Here is a 19,317-nt window from a genome sequence, read left to right as displayed (position 1 = left end):
TGGAGAAGTCCCATGGTAGGTCCTACCCGAGGGGGAAGGAGTTTCTACAACATGGTGACCATGTCCCCTACGGGGATCCAGCACATGTGGAGCACCTACCCCAATACAGGTCCTAATTAGTACACGTACTGCGCTGGCAGTGAGTTTCTCCACAAACTCGTCTGCCACAGGGCTAAGGAGGAAAGTCATCCAGGGATCACAACTTGTTAACAAGTCTGGGAGTCAAAAGCACACGTCTTCACCTCATGGGAGGGGAAAGGCGCTATGCACAAGTGGTACACCTGGACAGCTGTCCCGGGACTTTCCTGTTCGGACCTGACAACACACGGGCAGTGGGAGGATTCCCGGGAAGCAAACAGGTCTACCTGTGCTCAACCGAATCGACACCAAATCAGCTGGACCACCTGGGGGTGGAGTCTTCACTCTCCCCTGAGCGTAACCTGTCATGACAGCGTGTCCGCTGCGGTGTTGAGGTCGCCCGGGATGTGAGTGGCTCGTAGCTACTTGAGGCACTGCTGACTCCAGATGAGGAGACGGCAGGCGAGTTATGACATGCAACGGGAGCATAGACCGTCTTGACAGTTGATGTACGCTACCCTCGCCGTGTTGTCTGTCCGGACCAACACGTGCTTGCTCTGGATCAATGGCTGGAACCTCCGCAGGGCGAGCAGTTCTGCCAACATCTCGAGGCAGTTGATGTGCCAACGCAGCCTCAGGCCAGTCCAGGAGCCGGTGGCTGTGTGCCCATTGCATACGGTGCCCCAGCCCATCTTGGAGGCGTCCGTCGTAACCACGACGTGCCTGGAGACCTGCTCTAGGGGAACCCCTGCCCATAGAAATGCAAGGTCAGTCCAAGGGTGATGACCATGCGATGTGTCCCGCGGTGCCATGCCCATCTCAGGACTCGAGTCTGAAGCCAGTGCTGAAGTGGTCTCATATGCATCAACCTGAGCAGTGTGGCCACTGCTGAGGATGTCATATGCCTCAGGAGCCTCTGAAAATTTTCAGTGGAACCACTGTCTTCTGTCTGAACGCCTTCAGACAGTTCAGCACTGACTGTGCATGCTCGTTCGTGAGGCGCACTGTCATCGAGACTGAGTCCAAATCCAAGCCGAGAAAAGAGATGCTCTGAACCGGGGAGAGCTTGCTCTTTTCCCAGTTGACCCAAAGCCCCAGTTGGCTGAGGTGTGTGAGCACCGGTCCCTGTGCGCACACAACACATCACGAGAGTGAGCTAGGTTTAGCCAGTCGTCGAGATAATTGAGGATGTGGACACCCACTTCCCTTAGCGGGGCAAGGGCTGCCTCTGTGACCTTCGTGAAGACGTGAGGGGACAGGCCGAAGGGGAGGACCTTGTTCTGGTACACTCGGCCCTCGAAACCAAACCGCAGGAAGGGTCCGTGTCGAAGTAAGACCGAGACGTGGAAGTACACATCCTTCAGGTCTACCACCGCGAACCAATCTTGATGCCGGACACTCGCTAAAATGCGTTTTTGCATCAACATCTTGAACAGGAGTCTGTGCAAGGCCCGGTTCAGTACTTGCAGGTCCAAGATTGGCCACATCCCACCACCTTTCTTCGGTACAATGAAGTAGGGGCTGTAAATCTTCATCTTGGCCGGAGGGACAGGCTCTATCACATCCTTCCGTAGAAGGGTAGCGATCTCCGCCCGCAAGTTAGCAGCATAGCAGATGCTGCTGAACCTGGGTGGGGCCTGGTGAACTGAATTGCTTAGCCAAGTCGGGCGATCCGGGTCAGCCATCGCGGTTGGAAAGCCATGTGTCCAAACTCCGGGCAAGAGGGACCAAGGGGATAATCATGTCAGACGTACCGGCGGGTGGCGCCTCGCAGCGGGGTGGAGCCTGAGGCGCCACGTCGAGGGGGCTCGAACCCCGTGGCCGTGCTGAGTCCAGAGACATCGAAGCACTTACCTCGCTCCTGGCGCCCACCATAAGATTGGTCGAGGAGGGGGGAGGAGGAACATCGTCCCCGCAGTCCGTCGGAACCAACCCGGTGTGGGCATGTTTGTGCCACAGCTGGGCGCACAGGGGCGGGGGGTCCGCCACTGGAGCGCCAAACCTGCCAAAATGGGACGGTGGATGTCGGTCGTGACGACGGCCGTGCGCACCTGACATGTGACCCAGAGAACAAGGAAACACTGGCCTTTTTTCAAAAAGCAGAGGTGTTTGGGGCTCCCAAGAGTGACCCCTAGTGTCACTACATCGACACAACATCGAGTGAGTGACAGATAGGGAACCCCAGAGATTCCTCTTAAGCCTTATTTCCAGCGACAGTATTCATCGCGTCTAGTTGCAGACGTCTATTGAACACACATTCTAACCACGTCCTCACACAACTCAAGTAAGAGCAGAGATAGATTATTATAGTGTGCTATTCTTGTGTATCAAGGTTATTGCTTATACAGTTTACGGGCCGCCAAGTCTGCTCATTGTGGTTAATAATACTCAAGTTATTGCTGTAACTTACGGTTACCACAAATGAGATTGGCTGTGTTGTCGTCCAACCACGTTGGGCTGTTTGTGCATTTCCGCCATCAAGGGTGAGACCGGCACACTGAGTTTATCCATTAAAGAACCAACGACCACGGCAGATGGATTATGAGCAGTTCACCGCATCTCTGAGTGATGAAACTAACAGTTGCCGTCTCTCCCACGATCGCTAAACCGGCTTCGGTGCTGTCACCGTTCTCTCTCTCACATACTAACCGCACGCACACATGACCCCTCACAAACATACACGTACACACATTTGGCGAACAGATAACTTGGCGATAGAGCCCAGCTTTTAGTTATCGTACCAGCGGAGACACGTGTTAAACGGGCAGACGCCATTAACCAGTCTCTCTGCCCACATTCGCAGCCACATTCTCTGGCCGGAAACCTCGCGTGATGCACTCTCCACGAGAGCCATGCCCGCCATTTTGTGCACTCCTCTCCTTACACACATACACACACACATACAGCCATTCACACACACACACACACACACACACACACACACACACACCTACCCTCCTCTCTTGTATTATAGGCTCATCTGTTACCATATCTAATCATGTCACTGTTTAATTTGTAGTTGGAAGTAGGAAGTTTATCAACTGCATTGTATTGATTATAAATTGATATTACTGCATCAGTAAATTTTGTAATACTTTAAAGAGAAGTGTTCTGGCATTGTTCTGCATGCACCTGTGCCAAGGGCTGGCAGGGGATGTCAGTGCTCGGATTCAAGCCTTCATTGTTCCCCTTTTGAATGTCGATGTTCTCCGGATGTCGACTTTCCCATTAGAACAATCCTATATTGAGACTGCTATACTGTCTGATTATTAGTCCCTGATTCCATGGTGGTGCCCCGGCAATATAAATTCTTATTAATATTCTATTGATTTTGATAATTGATAGTTATCTTTGATGATTGTTGATTTGAAGGATTAATAAGATAATGTTGATTCTAATCAATGTTTTATTGATTTGAATAATTAATAATTATCTTTGATAATTATTAATTATTGCTAATAACCAAACCCGCTCCTGATCGAAGCCCCAACAATTAGTTAATGTATTATAAACTAACAATAAATAATTGTATTTTTATCAGTTAACATTTACCAAGTATAATAAATGCTGTAAAAAAAATTGTTTTTATTGTTAGTTCATAATACCTAATGCTTTTAGTAATGTTAACAAATTAACCTTATTGTAAAGTGTTACCAGTATAAAGTATTAGTGTTCATAGATATAGTAATTTAACTCTATCAATGTCATTTTAAAGCAATTCAAAGTAAAATGTAGAAATTGTGTCTGTCCTCATCATAAACCGTGAAATACAGAATCATATAAAAATTAATGTTGATCAAAATACAATTTATATATATTGGAATTATTTAATCAGGTCTATATTTCTTTAAAACGGTCTGGTTATGAATTTACATATTGCCCTAAAAGTGTCTGTACTATTCTGTCCAGTTATTCAGTCTTGTGAGATCTCACAAAATCCACTTCTAAACAGGCAATCTCTTGGGGATCCTTGAACATTCTGCTAATTAGAAATTGTTGTAGATTTTAAAAGTAAGAAGAGGGAGAGTTTTAACTCAAATACCTAATATGTACCACATTGTAATATAATTACAATGCATGCAATTTTCATGACGTCATATTAATTGAGAGAGTAGTTTTTTATTTTTATTTTTTTTTTTTTTTGTACTTTTAAAAAGTTAATTTGTTACACCCCAGGACCATTTGAAATAAATTTGTGAAATCAAAAAGTTGATTCAAAGTGGTGAGAAACTTAAAAGAAATGCTGACCACTTACAGCATCTAAAATCATACACTTTCCCTTATACAAATACTGTACATTTTAGCCCAAGATCTTGATACTGAAAAAGAAAAGTACCATGTTCATTCATCAACTATCCATATGTCAGTATATTGCTTTCTCAAATCGAGAGCTAGAGAGAGCAAGCAGAACCGTCACATTTAACTACCCTTGACTGCTGCCGTCCGGCTAATTCTGTGAAGGCATTCAAGACGTAATTCTCCAGCAATTAAACTCTTCTGATGTTATTATTGATAAGATACTCTAATAATCCTTGATGAGTTTTCATTATGTTCACACAAGGCATCTTTCATGTTAACGTTATGAGCTCAGTAGATAGAATGGGTGTCTGCTGTGCTGCCTGATGCGTGCAAGCTTTTAACATTTTATCACGCTAATGTGCTAAGACAGAAATTAACATGCATGAGGCTGATTTCAGTTTAAAACCTCAATGAATTAGAGTTCTCATTATGACATGTTGCTTGCATGAAGGGCAGGGGTTTTATGATCTTCTCCAAACAAGGTGTTTGCCAGCATGCACAAATATGACCACTTCAGCATACCCATGGGCTCACTAACATCAGGTTTTAATCCTCTAAATTGATACACAGTTTTATCCAAAGCAATGTACAGTTTTGGGTCTACAGTGTATTCAAGGTCTACATTTGTTTTATTTTTTTATATATATAGTATTGTCAGGGCAGGGCCGGCCCAGGCTCTGTTGGTACCCTAGGTGAGATTTTAGATATGGTTTAATAGTAAAATAAAATATTCGGAAATTATAGATCCTAAAAGCTTAATTTAATGTTTGCTGAAAAGTGGACAAAGTTGTTTTATTCTCAAAACACTATCAACCTTGGCATGGTTTGTTTGGCATCCCATTCAGCACACAACTGAATAAAACAGGCTGCATGTCACTGATAAATGATTACTGCCAGAGTAACATTCGCATACAGGTGTGAGGAAATTCAGCATTTTACAAATAGACACAAAGAACAAACATATCCCTCTCTCGCTTGGTTTTGCTCGCGTGTCCCCTCCGTGTTCGAATGATGCGAAGGTCTACTGGGATTTTACTAAAATTCATCACTGAAAAGGTTTGCTCGCAGACTTGGCACTAAATAGCATACGCAGACTAACGAGTTACTGCATCACTTTTCTTTTAGCATAATGTTGCACTATTGAGCGTGTTTTATTTTATTCGAAGAGGAGAGAGAAAGCGCGTACTCGCATGCATGGTTGCCAGATTGCATAAATTAAGTATGACATAAGGTGAAATATTTGCTATTTGTGCATGTATAAATCTCTGATTGGGGTGTTGGATCTATTATCTGGCAACCCTGAGCATCTTAAAAGCTTGTGGATGCGTGATAGGTCCCAAAGCCAGATAAATGAAAGATCTAATAAAAAACATTCATGATAAATCGACCCATGGGCAGTAGTTTGCCCTGGTCTGCAATTGAGGGTGCTCTAATGTTCGTTTGAGGGTGCTAAGCATGAATGCTTTAGACTACAGTCCTAATCATGGTCTCTTTTAAAAGAAGACACTTAGGAGTTTTTTGGTGAAGTGAAAGCAAGCAGCAATATAACTGAAATTAAAACAACATTATAGAAGCTTAAGTTTATTTTAAAGAAAATACACTGCACTTAACTTGCACTAAACTTAAATAAAACAAGCAAAAGCACACTCTCTGTGCCATTTGAGAGGTTCTAAATAAGCTATTTCAAAGTAAACATCAATGGCTGACATGAACAGTCATTAACTTGTGATTCTTACCTTTATATTGCTCTTTTTTTCTGCCCCTCTTCTTTGTGCCGCTTCCTGCCTTGTGCATCTGATAATTTGGTTCATTTTGTCCACATTTAAGAAGGACCTGATTATAATATATTTGCGTTGCGCTAGTGCTCAATATATGGGTAGAGGGGCGCACAGTCGTCATGAGAGGGCGCACTTCCGACATAAAATATTGTGCGCCACCTCTGTCATTTTGCACCCTAGGCAACCGCCTATGTCGCCTATGTCAGGGTCTGTGCAGGGAAGAGACAAGAGAGTGAGGATCCAAGTGCAGGACTTTAATAATAAACAAAAGAAGAGTTTTAAGGAAGAAGGAAACACAAATGCTACAGTAATATGCTGGCTTACAATGCACTAACATACAAACAAGAACCGACAAAGGAACAATGAAACTGAGGAGATATACTGTATATATGTGTATATATATATACACACACAAAGGATAACAAGACGACGAGGAACACCTGTGATACAATTAGGGCAAAGGAACTGAAGACAGAGACAATGGAGAGAAACAAAGGAACTTTTAAAATAAGAGTCTCAACAAACTTTCAATCTAAGAGTCTCTACAGGAGTAGACCCTCCCCTTAAAAGGTGGCTCCTGAAGCCCCCCCAAAAAAATGACAATGGTCCATGGTGGAGCCGGTGGAGGGCCCAGAGACAGGCGTAGACCAGGGGACCAGGGAAGTGGCTTCAGGAAGGGAGCGGGGTACATATGGCAGGGAGGCAGCTCTAGGAAGGAAGCAGGGTCTGGAGGCCTTGGAGGAGGCCTGGGCTGTAGAACAGGGCCCGACAAGGCACAGTGGCATGTTGGAATTTCAGAGGGCGGAGCCTCAGGAGGCAGAGACTCTGGGGCAGAGCAGCATGAGGTGGAGACAGAGGTGGCTCAGGACTCTGGGACGGCAGAGGCTTCAGGAACTGGCTCATTTACTGTGGCAGGCATGGGCACTGGCTCGTTGACTGTGGTAGGCTAGGGCGCTGGCTCGTTGACCGTGGCAGACATGGGCACTGGCTCATTGACCACGGCAGGCATGGGTGCTGACAGGGGCAGGGGAACAGCCTCTGTGGCCGTGGATGCTGGCAACGGCAGGGGAATGGCCTCCGTGGCTGTGGATGCTGACTGCGGCAGAGGAGCAGGGTCCCCTGTCCTCCTCCTCTTCGGGATGGCCGGATACACAGCTGCGGGACCAGCCGCCGCCTCCTGGTGGTCAGCAGTGGACAAAGGTTGAGCAGCTGGTAAGGGCTGGGAGGTGGGAGCAGTGAAGTTGGGTTCCCACAGCCCAAGTAGGAACCTCTCCTCCATGATTTCACAGACACAATCTACGACCTCCCAGAAAGATCAAGCCTCCAGGTCTTCCCATAATTCCCAATCCATTGGCTCATCAAGTCCGGACAGGAAGAGGTATATCAAGGCGGCCTCACTATAACCCAAGCCCTGAGCTGCATCGAAGAGTGCCTCGGCATAAACACCAAAAGGGCGGTTGCCCTGACACCAACTCCCCAGATTGCAGCCCAAGGCCAAGTCATGAGAGGCCGGTTTCTGCCGGACTGGAGCAAGAGTTAAGAAAATGCCCATCGCCTCCGCTGGGTCCATTTTGGTGGTTAGATCTTCTGTCAGGGTCTGTGCAGAGAAGAGACGAGACCTGAGAATGAGGATCCAAATTCAGGACTTTAATAATAAACTAAAGAAGAGATTCAAGGAAGACGGAAACACACGCTGGCTTATGCTGGTTTACAATGCAATAACATACAAACAAGAACAGACAAAGGAACAAAGAAACGGACGAGATATATATATATATATATATATGGATAATAAGACGATGATGAACACCTGTGATACCATTAGGGCAAAGGACCTGAAGACAGAGACAATGGAGAGAAACAAAGGAACTTTCAAACTAAGAGTCTCTACAGGAATCCAATACTTGACAAGTATGTGTGTTCCCTGGGAATCAAACCCATGACCTTGGAATTGGTGGTACAGCGCTTTACTAATTGAGCTTCAGGAAGTTCATGATTTCTGCTCTTGGAAAATCATGAGCTGATTGTCCTATTTAGATATTGTGGAAAATATATTACACATCATGGCTGCCTTAGAGGGTCACATGACCCTCCTCAGGGCCCACTTTGAATTGGACACGGATGGTCCTTTTGGGTTCTTTTACTTTCCATATGACTCAATTTGCTGCGGGTGCAGAGCAGCAAATCATAACATTTTGCTTTGGCATTTAAACATTATCCCTGACTGAATCACTTAGCTGAGGGAAATGAAGAGTGCTTCAAAAGACTGAAAAAGTTGTACCAATATTATTTCAGTTTTGCGCTGCAGTGGTGGGTTTCTTAAATACCACAGTCAACTCTTTGCTTAGATTGCAAGGCAGAAAGATTGTTTGATTGGATTAAGCTAAATAAAAAAATATAGCAAGATTAAACATTTCTCTATATCAGTGGTTCTCAATTGTTTTTTCTTCAGGATCCAGATTTTACATTGGACATCAAGTGGTGACCCACCGCAGGACCAATGTATTGTGTTAAAGTAAACAAAAATATCCTTAAAATCAAACATTAAAATGTAGTTATATACAGTAGCCATGAACTGCATAGGCCCAACAATGTGCAAAATTATTAAAGGATTAGTTCACCCAAAAATGAAAATTCTCTCATCATTTACTCGCTCTCATGCCATCCCAGATGTGTATGACATTCTTTCATCTGCTGAAGTATTTCTCAGCTCTTTAGTTCCATAGAATGTAAGTGAATAGGTGCCAAAATTTTGAAGCTCCAAAATCTACATATGGGCAAAATAAAAGTATCTCTCCGGTGGTTGAATCCATATATTCTGAAACGATTTGATAGATGTGGGTGAGAAACAGATCAATATTTAAGTCCTCTTTTACTGTAAATTTTCCTCCCTGCTCAGTCAGTTTCCCCTTTACTTTCACTTTCTCTCCCTCCTTCTTCTGTTTTTGGTGATTCACATCCTTCTTGCATATCACACATTTTTTTGCTATCCTTTACTCAATGATATGGTTAGTTGCATTATGTTATTTGCATCTAGCACTGTCTTTTTCCTTTCTGTCTGCGACAGAATAGACCTGCGACCCATTAGTTTAGAACTAACTGTATGAATCATGCTCTTTCAATCCCATCATTAGTAGTTATGCTGAATATTATTTGTGCTACAGAGATGAGAGACTCAATTCTGTTGTGTTTGCATTTGCGTCTACTTCAAAGACAATAAACCATTGTACCTTGCAGTTTCTTCTGTATGATTCCATGGTCATAAACATTACTTTCTCTCTACCATAATGTTTACACTGTTTGCCAGCACTTGTCAAACAGAATTTGTGCTGACGAATATTTCAAAGGGAGCTGAGTCTAATTGCCTGCTAATTAAAAGTGACAGAAATAGTGAGAGTTCAGTGAAACTTTTAATGGATGTTTGGTCTAATCTGTGAGAAACAGCTGTGTGCTGGAACAGGACAGTGGGGGATTGCCAATCAAAGCGTCTAGGGAAAAAACTGTTTGAAAAGTGCACTGAGGCAAGTTCTGGATAATAGCAACATATATCAAAATTACAACTTAAAGCATTAACTCAGCAAATTTTTAACATAATTGTAGTGAGAACTGCACAAATTCTGCACTTGTTCCTCATATTTTATATTTACATTTATTCACTTGGCTCTTACTCTTATTTAAAGTGACTTAGGGGCTGTTCAGAGACGGAACATGTTATTGCGCTAAAAGTAGACGTAGCGCAACGCTTAGAGCAGAATGCACGTCTCAAAATGAGTTTTTAAAAGTTCAAATTTATTTTTAACTTTACACGCTGTCAAAAAAAAGCTAACCTTAAATTATCTTTTTTCCCACTGTGGAACACAAAAGGAGATGTTGGTCAGAATGTAAGCCTCAGTCACAATTCACTTTCATTGCTTCTTTTTTCCATACAATGAAATTGAATGATGACTGAGGCTAACATTCTGCCTAATAACTCCTTTTGTGTTCCACTGTTTTAAAATAATATGAGGAAGAGTAAATGATGATATAATTTAGGTGAATAATATTGCATTAAAATCTCTACTAAAAAAGATCTATGCCACTGCACAAATGTGATTTTTGTAGTAAACACGTTGAACACTTTTACAGTTCAAGTTTGCAATGGTCAAATACATCCATCTAGCACATGTTTACAAAGACATTTAAAAAAAACAAAAAAACAGATGGATGCAAATACGCATTCGTCTGAAAAGCCCCATTCATTATCAGCAGTAGCCTACAGGGACTAAAATCTTAATGATTTTAATTTTGGGTCATTCTGAGCAAAAACAGTATTTTTTAATTCTGGTTCAGAGGTTCTGCTGCCTCCTTTCCAAATGGTTACCGGTTTGAACAAAATAAAAGAACGGTTAAAAACATTTGATTTTTTATTTTATTAAATGACTACTCTGAGCTAAGGGTGGGTGAAATACTAGTTGCAGTGTTGCCAGATCTTGCAAGAGAAACAAGCAATGTGGTCTGGAAAATCAGCCCAAAATAAGCCACATGCCTCACCAAAATAAGTGAAAATAAGCCATTAAATTTGTTCCAATGTGGTGAATTTATCTGCATAGAAATCATAACAAGCATACAGTTAATTCAAGTAAAATTTTGATGACAGGTCTGCTTCTCAGTCAAAACCTGGCAGCATCAAATCTGTATGAATGCATCATATCTAACAATAATTTAATGAAGACTTATTACTTAAGACTTATACTTTTTACAATGTTTTCCTTGTATCTGGATTAGCCATGCATGTATATGTAGTAATTATACATAGTTGTTAAAAGGTCTTCATTAACAGAATACCACATCCACAATTAGGCAATTAGGCAAAGAAATGTGTGATACAGAGGTTTCCTTCAGGATCAAAGCACGTTCTTTTAGGGCAACACCAGGTGGTGGAGTTCCAAAAATTTACTGTGGCCTTTGGTCCCTTTGAAGCCTTTGTTTTCATGAAAAAATTATTGGAACGAAATTAAACATTTATAAGCGGTTACCAGCATTTAAAAATAATGGTACTATTGAAAATGACTTAATTCCCAATTTCGTTTATGTTCTGCAAAAATGTAGATTGTTTTTGATTTTCTTTTTCGTTCTTTGAACCGTTTTTAGTCCCTGGTAGCCTATGTGTGTTCCCTGGGAATTTTGTTGTTAGCAGCACAGTTGAGCTACGGGAAATGTATTTTGTACATAAGAAAATATTAATACAAATATATAATATATATACACTAGCAAAAGAAGTAAATACCACATCAGCTTTAATTCTGTTTTTGTGTGCGTTTGTGACTAAACGGAATAATAAGGCCATCTCTGGTTAAAGGACAGTACTTGCTGAGAATGAGGGGAGTGGTCACCATGGGTGTTTCTGTTGACAGTAGGCTACATTACAGTACATTATTTACAAGTGCAGGCTACTAGATTAAATAATGCATTGAGTTGAATAACTTTTTTTTCTTCAGTGAAAATTTAAGAAATGGCAATCAAATATGTGTTTGGACTTCATTAATGCAGAAAATAGCATCTTTGCACTCTTCCTGCCAGAGGGCAGCCATTTTTTCTTCCGTGTCACTCATGTAAGATTTATTTGTGCCTTAACATACATCCATACATGCCACCCATTGTGTTTTGCTCCCTGTTGTGCGTCAAAGATGAAAAATTATACAATGCCATAGTGCATTCTAGAAGCAAAAAATGCATTTACAGTAGATGAAGTAGGTACCCTGATTCAGGGTACAAACAAATAAAAAGCTAAAAATGAAAATTCCTACCAGCATTTACTCACCCTCATGTTGTTCTAAACTCTTACGACTTTCTTTTCACTGTGAAAGGAGCTGTTAGGCAAAATATTAGCCTCAGTCACAGTTTACTTTCAGTGCAAATTTTTTCTAAGAAAGTGAATGTGACCGAACATTCTGCCTAATACTGTAGCTCCTTTTGGGTTCTTTTGTTTTAGAATGATATGAATGTGTGTAAATAATAACAGAATTTTAATTTTAAAGTGAACTGTTCCTTCAAAAGTGATTTTTAAGGACGTCTGCAGAGGTTGCATTCAAATCTCTGCCAAATAAGATCTATGCCACTGCACAAATGTGATTAACGTAGTAAACACTGACTATGCCGTGTCTGGGAGCATATGTAAAAATAGATTTTGAAGCATTCTCCTTGGAGAGTACCACGACTATCCCCACCCCCAAAAATGGATATGTTTTCATGTAATCACCATATGCCACTTTCACATGCCATTCAAAAATCTGTCTGCTGTGTTTTCCGTCTGCTGTGTTTTCCACCAGTTGTTTTTCTAAATGCATGTCCCTTGATGTCCTTGCCAGTGTATAGTGCTCTATGATTCTGCAAGGGAACATAGGCTAAGAACTGGGAAAACAAAAGCCTTAGGCAGCAGTGTCATTTCAAAGCCGTAACCACTGTGCGACACACATAAAAATGCATAAACACATGCATACACATACAATCACATTTTAAGTGAAGTCTGAATGTTTTGTCCTTGATAGTGGCATTTTAGGTGTTATGGGAGATTTAAAAGGTCTTATTTTCTCTTAACAGCGTGAAAGGCTTCGGAACATTGAGAGGATCTGCTGCCTTCTACGAAAGGTATGTAACGTTCATTTTCTATGCGTGCCAAAATGACACTTGTTTTTTTTTTTGTTTTTTTTTTTACATGCATTTAAAAAATTTTTTTTAGATGCACCTTCTTGAATTATCCTTTTTTTTTTTTTTTTTTTTTTTTACCTTACAGCATTACATGGTAAACTTTAGCAATTGTAGCATCGATGTCTATGTATTCCACTTGTACGACATCTTCAGTACACACAGATTTGGTCCAATCAAATGCTCTGTAGAATTAGAATGCCTCTTCCCACAAAACCGACTTGCAAATCATTGTTCATGGCTGTGAAATAAAAAAAAGTTACAAGCTCTTTGATATGTCATCCTAAACTTTCTTTCAGTAGGAAATGTGTCAATGCAGGAAAGAAAACGGTGTTTGTCCAGATATTTCTTGAGGTCTTTAAAAGCATTATATAATGTTTGTTAAAGACAACTTATTAATTAAAGGTATTAAAAGGTGTTTCCGACATTTTTAAGTGTGACATTCACAGCATTGTATGTTTGAATCCTGCTCTAAGTACATACTGTAAACTGTTAGGTTCCATGGATTGTGCCAACATCAGCAAAATGCCTTCATGAGTAAAATGTCTTATCGTATAAGGCTCAATTAGCATCCAAGCTGTTCTGTGTGCATGTGCACCTAGCAGAAAAGGGTTTCTGTTGTTACTCTGTTCCACCTGATTGCAAATGTGAAGGAAAAAGGAAGCATTGCCTGGCAAAAACACTCAAAGTATTCCTGCACTTTACAGTGTAACATTGGCTGAATAAGCGCTTCATATGTGCCTAAGCACAATTGTTCTGGGTAACGCACGGAATGACCTGGTTTTAGATCAAAAGAGTGACATCTATGCTGTTATTCCTTTTCTTTCTCTCATTTTCTCTTATTTTGCCTCTCTCTGTCTCTCGATTGGAGTCTTCCTGCACATGGGGCTTGTGGGTTATAATTTATTATCAATATTAATTATCTTGGTTGTAAACACTTAGCTTAAGGCTCATATCACATCCAATTGAGTCTTTACTTGACTGACATGGGCCTAGAGATAATTTGTGAAGATCTCTGTAAGTCAAGCCAATGAGTGTGTGCAAATCGATAGATTTCCATTCTGATCAGGTTCTAACAGTTGGAAATCTCTTGACTCAGCAGAGAGTTGTATATGTCTGTGCATGAGAAAATATACATATTTGTTTGTTAATGTGACATAATTTTGCTGTGGAGTGCATTGTGCATTTTTCAAGAATGAGCCATTCAGTAATGCTTACAAGCACCCACACAAGGTTTTCAGTGCTAGGGTGACCAAATATAGCATGAGATTATTTTTCACCACTGTAGGTACTGTGGATTTTCCACAGCCAGCAAACAAACGTATGTTTTCTCATTTTTATTTGGGCAGTATGAATGTCTTCAGCATCATTTGTGTTGTGTCAGTTCTCATCCACCTAAACACAGAGCATGAATCCTCTGGAAAATCGAGATGGGAACAGTGCTTTGCTTTGGTGATTTAGAGCCAGTCAGACAAATATATTCTAATGCTGAGTCATGCAAAGCTTCCATGCAAACTACCAGCATATTTTAAGACAACTGCTAACACTTACTTCCAGGATACATAACTCATAGACCTTGATAATTCTTTTTTTTTTTAATCATATAATTTTGAGTGTGTGTTTTAAATTGAATTATTTATTGAACATTGGAATATTTCTTCATATTGCTGTTGCCACTCTCACATGTGACTTCATGTGACTGACTTTTTTTCTATAAAAGAATAGTTTGCACAAAAATGAAAATTCTGTCTTCATTTACTCATCCTCATGTTGTTCCAAACCTGTATGAATTGTTTTTATTATGTCGAACACAGAATATGTTAAAATAATAGTTCCACTAAAAATGAAAGGTCTCTCATCATTTACTCACCTTCGCCATCCCAGATGTGTATGACTTCCTTTTTCTGCAGAACACAAATGAAGATTTCAGCTCTGTAGGTCCTCACAATGCAAGTGAATGGTGACCAAAACATTGAAACTCCAAAAAGCACATAAAGGCAGCATAAAAGTAATCCATACGACTCCAGTGGTTAAATCCATGTCTTCAGAAGTGGCATAATAGTTGTGGGTGAGAAATAGATCAGTATTTAAGTTCTTTTTTACTATAAATCTCCACTTTTATTTTCAATTCTGTGTTTTGGCGATTCACATTCTTTGTGCATATTGCCACCTATTGGTCAGTGCTGGTCAAAGTTGGAGATTTAAAGTAAAAAAGGACTTAAATTTTGATCTGTTTCTCACCCACACCTATCATATCACTTCTGAAGATATGGATTTAACCAGTGGAGTCTTATTGATTACTTTTATGCTGCCTTTATGTGCTTTTTGGAGCTTTGAAGTTTTAGTCAACGTTCACTTGTATGGTATGGACCTACAGAGCTGAAATCTTTTTAAAAATCTGTGTTTGTGTTCTGCAAAATAAAGAAAGTCATACACACATTGCATGAGGGTGCATAGATTATGAGATCATTTTCATTTGTGGGTTAACTATCCCTTTAAGGACAGACAGCCTCAGCCACCATCTGCTTTCATTAAATGGAAAAAATTTCACCACCAAAATAATTTGTGACTGATTGTTTGTATTCAAATGACAAAACAATAAAAGTAACACACACACGCATATGTATGTATGTATGTTTGTGTGTGTGTGTGTGTGTGTGTGTGTGTGTGTGTGTGTGTGCTCTAATTTGTATACAATTAGTCAAAAATTATATCCAAAAATGAATGTTTGTTCGGCAATGTACATCATTGTTTTGACCTCAACTTTCTCCTATGCTAAGCTTTTTGTGCCTAACTCTTAAGGTCAAGGTCAGTATTTCAGCAACCAATCAGAGTTATCCACTGGGGAGTGTGGCATAATCCCCCACGGTTGGCTAGACTGTGTGTTTGTTCTTCAAATGGGAAGCTACTTTTTGATGTTGCAGTACAAACGATTCTGTCCTTTCCATCACTCCACTTCACACTAACATTCATCATCAAAGGCATTTGCACAGAACTCGCAATAACTTAAAATTACATTGTTGAGCTGAAAGGCAGAGGATTGTTAATAAAAGACCTGTATGCAATGCAGCAGCCTCTCTTTTGAAACTCATGGTCATGATGATGCTCAGGTACAGGGTGAAACACATCGGCCGACATATGCCAGAGTAAATTTGAAAAGATAACACTTGAAAAGACTTTCAGACCTTGTTGTTGCGCACGTTGGGCTACGTTGACATGCTTGTATTTGCTAAGAGTTTCTAATCTGTTTTAGCTTGTTGATAAAAATGTGTATTAATGCACGTTACACTGTGTCCTAACCAGGAGCAATGTGAGGAATCACTTCAGGTTGTTCAAGGGAGAATCCCTCTAAAATAAATATATGTTGCTTTGGATAAAAGCATCTTCTAGCTTACTGCTCATTATCAAAATAGTAGTTATTGACAGCAGGAATAGATGAACAAAATCGATTCTCTTTCCTATATCTGTTATGGAGATGCCTGAGTTTATTAGCCTATTAATAGATTCAGATGCGTTAATAGATTTCAAGCACAAGGCTAAATAAAACTCATAAAAGAACATCACACCTCATCTCAGATTAGTTGCCTGCTATGTTTGGCAACAAACACAGCCTCTTCCTCTTATGGTTTTGCCAAGCAATCCTTATTTCATTAGAGACGGAAATCTGATATTTCTTTTTCACATGCTACACTGAGATATCCTGAAATCCTGCCTCTGCCTGAAGTAAAAACTCCTTCAAAGGGCTCTGGGCAGAGAACGAGGAGGCATCTATGTTGCTCTGCTCTGGGTATCTTACTGAGCCAAAAACAGCCAGCTTTCATCAGGAAGTTTAGTGCTGAGACTAAACTATTGGTGCAGAGGCGTACATAGATTTTTAATGGATTTACACCAGTGGCGAATTCTCAGGGCAAGCAAAGCCTTCTCTGCTGGCCTAACATGCCAAATAAATAAATATTTTTCATCCTTTCATTCTCAATCACCTTTTTGCCAAGTATTTTTAATTGCTTTCCACTCTTAATTAATCTACAAACAAATAGAGAAAAACGAAAGTTTATCCAGTCAGAATTTATTCCTTGATGCTTACAAGCAAAGTGTGACAGCTGATTCACAAATCACATGCCCGAAGCAGCGTGTGAGCCTGAGCTCCACCCCGTCAGGCCTTCAGAATTTCCACAGAATCCCTCAACAGTGCAAATGAATGAGCAACTAAAGTCAGATTGTCAGATTCATCAGCCAATCAGATTGATTTATTTGTTTTTGGTGGGTGTGATCTTTAGGATATGTCCCGGTCGAGGCCTTCTAGCTGGGCTTGAGTGACGTAATCATGCTTTAAGTGACGTAATTTGAATGCGAAGAGCGTGAGATCTAGCTGACGAGTCGGCTGTCACTGCCCACATCACCACTGAGAAAGAGATCCTTATGGATTTACAAACCTGAGATGTTCTGCATGACTGTGTGATTGCTTAATTTATTAATCAGGAAAGGAGGACTGATTTTCACTTCAGGCAAATTGGTAAGTGCTTTTTGCATTGTTATAGCAACATCAGGAGTTTTCTAAGTGTAAATTAGGCTGCTTGTGCATTCAGTGTCGGATCAAGTTTTGAAAAGTAGTGCTGCGTTCCATTCAACTCAGAAAGTCAGATTTTACAACTTTCTACTAGGAAAAGTGCAATGGAATGCATCTTGAAGTCAGAATTACAACTTGTAGGCTCGTGCAGAAATTCTCATCTCCGATTTCGCCGAGATGCAGGGGCATGATGTCACACAAACATGTCGACACTCAGGGAGATATAAAAGTAAGTGATAAACACTCACTTTATTAAGTAATATCGATAAATGAGTTTGTTTCCACATTACATGATATTAAAGATATTTTTAGAAGAATATCTCAGCTTTGTAGGTATATGCAATGCAAGTGAATGGGTGGCAAAACTTTGAAGCTCCATATAGCACATAAAGGCAGCATAAAAGTTATCCATCAGACTCAAGTGTTTTAATTTATGCCTTCTGAAGTGATCCAATTGGTTTTGGGTGAGAACATACCAAAATGTAACCCCTTTTTCACTATAAATCTTGACATCAACTGTCTCCTTAGCAATCATGATTTCAAGCTCAATTACACTCGATTACACGCGCATGCGTCAAGCACTAGAAAGTGTAATCGAGCTTGAAATCATGATTGTGCCTTGAGACTGCAATGGCAACATGTACAGTGAAAAATGAGTTACATTTTGGTCTGTTCTCACCCAAAGCTGATTAGATTGTTTCAGAAGACATGGATTAAACCACTGGAGTTATATGGATTACTTTTATGCTGCCTTTATGTGCTTTCTGGTGCTCCAAAGTTTTGGTCACCATTCACTTGCATTGGTGCTACAGAGCTGAGATATTCTTCTAAAAATCTTCATTTGTGTTCTGCAGCAGAAAGAAAGTCACACATCTGAGATGGCATGAGGTGAGTAAATGATTTATGAGATTTTTCTTTTTGGGGGTAAACTATCCCTTAAATGTGTTTTTACTGATAGCCGTCCGATCATGAAAGACCAACCTGAATCACATTATACCTACATTTTTGCTAAATTAGGTACTGAGTCCTGAAGAGCATGTGAGTCGACACATAAATAGGAAAGTGTCATAAAAGGACTAAAAATGACGTGGTTGCTTCAGCAATTAAGTTTTTTGTCTCACGTGTTCATTTATGATGATATCAGTTAGGTTTAGGTGTAAGGTTTTTATGGTAGAGTGGTAGGATTTGTCGATTTAAAACAACTGAAGTATTAACCCTGAAAAAATCTAATTTGTTCAAAGGAAAATTTAACTCACTTTTAGAGCCACACAGTGGACATTTCTGCCATACATGTAATGAACCACATAATAACATAATTTTGCAAAAATGTCACCGTCACGTAATTTTTATGAGATCAGGCTGGAACTTGAAGTGTAAATGCTCTCCAAGATGCATCTGAGGTAGATAGCAACACATTTTAGGAGGTAGTTTAAGTTACATATAAAACAAAACTCTACAAAGCCAAATGTAAATTCATCTTGAGTGTTCAGGCCACATTTGTAAACTTTACTCCTCCCAATCTCAAATACATAAAATACGGATGTTTGAGAGCCCTAGGATAAAAGATATGGCACATAGGAGCTTTTTGCCTTTTGTACTGCAATCGTCAAAGGAATTACATCCACCTCTTTTTTTTATTTTATTTTTATGAGCCACATCAAATCAGTGTTGTTATCGTTAACAGAAAAACTAAAGCGTAAATCTACTGAAAATCTTTTTATTAACAGTTATATAAGTAGACTAACAGTTGGAAAAACTGTAACTATATATATTTATTAGTAAATCTGATTTATATACTTTTTTGCAGAGACATATTTGCATGGCCATGTGTAAGTGAAATGTGCATATCCAATAAGATAGCAATCTGATTGATCAAAAAAGTGTAAATAGGACTTACATTACCTCTGATGT

The 19,317-nt window shown here is 40.2% G+C and overlaps 1 protein-coding gene across 3 annotated transcripts in view; it reads left to right on the top strand.

Annotated features, from left to right (window-relative positions):
* The window catches only part of LOC127415712 (protein cornichon homolog 3-like), a 69,958-nt gene that overhangs the window by 14,363 nt on the left and 36,278 nt on the right, over positions 1–19,317 (top strand). For all 3 annotated transcript variants that reach the window (XR_007892978.1, XM_051654546.1, XM_051654547.1), the window contains exon 3: positions 12,735–12,782. Coding sequence is in view for 2 of the 3 variants with exons in the window: in XM_051654546.1 (XP_051510506.1) it covers positions 12,735–12,782 (48 nt within the window). In the remaining variant the exon portion in view is untranslated. The remainder of the gene's footprint in view (positions 1–12,734; positions 12,783–19,317) is intronic.

Source organism: Myxocyprinus asiaticus, chromosome 25 (assembly GCF_019703515.2).
Source record: "Myxocyprinus asiaticus isolate MX2 ecotype Aquarium Trade chromosome 25, UBuf_Myxa_2, whole genome shotgun sequence".
Classification (NCBI taxonomy): Eukaryota; Metazoa; Chordata; class Actinopteri; order Cypriniformes; family Catostomidae; genus Myxocyprinus; species Myxocyprinus asiaticus.
This window is presented reverse-complemented; position numbering and strand designations above follow the sequence as displayed.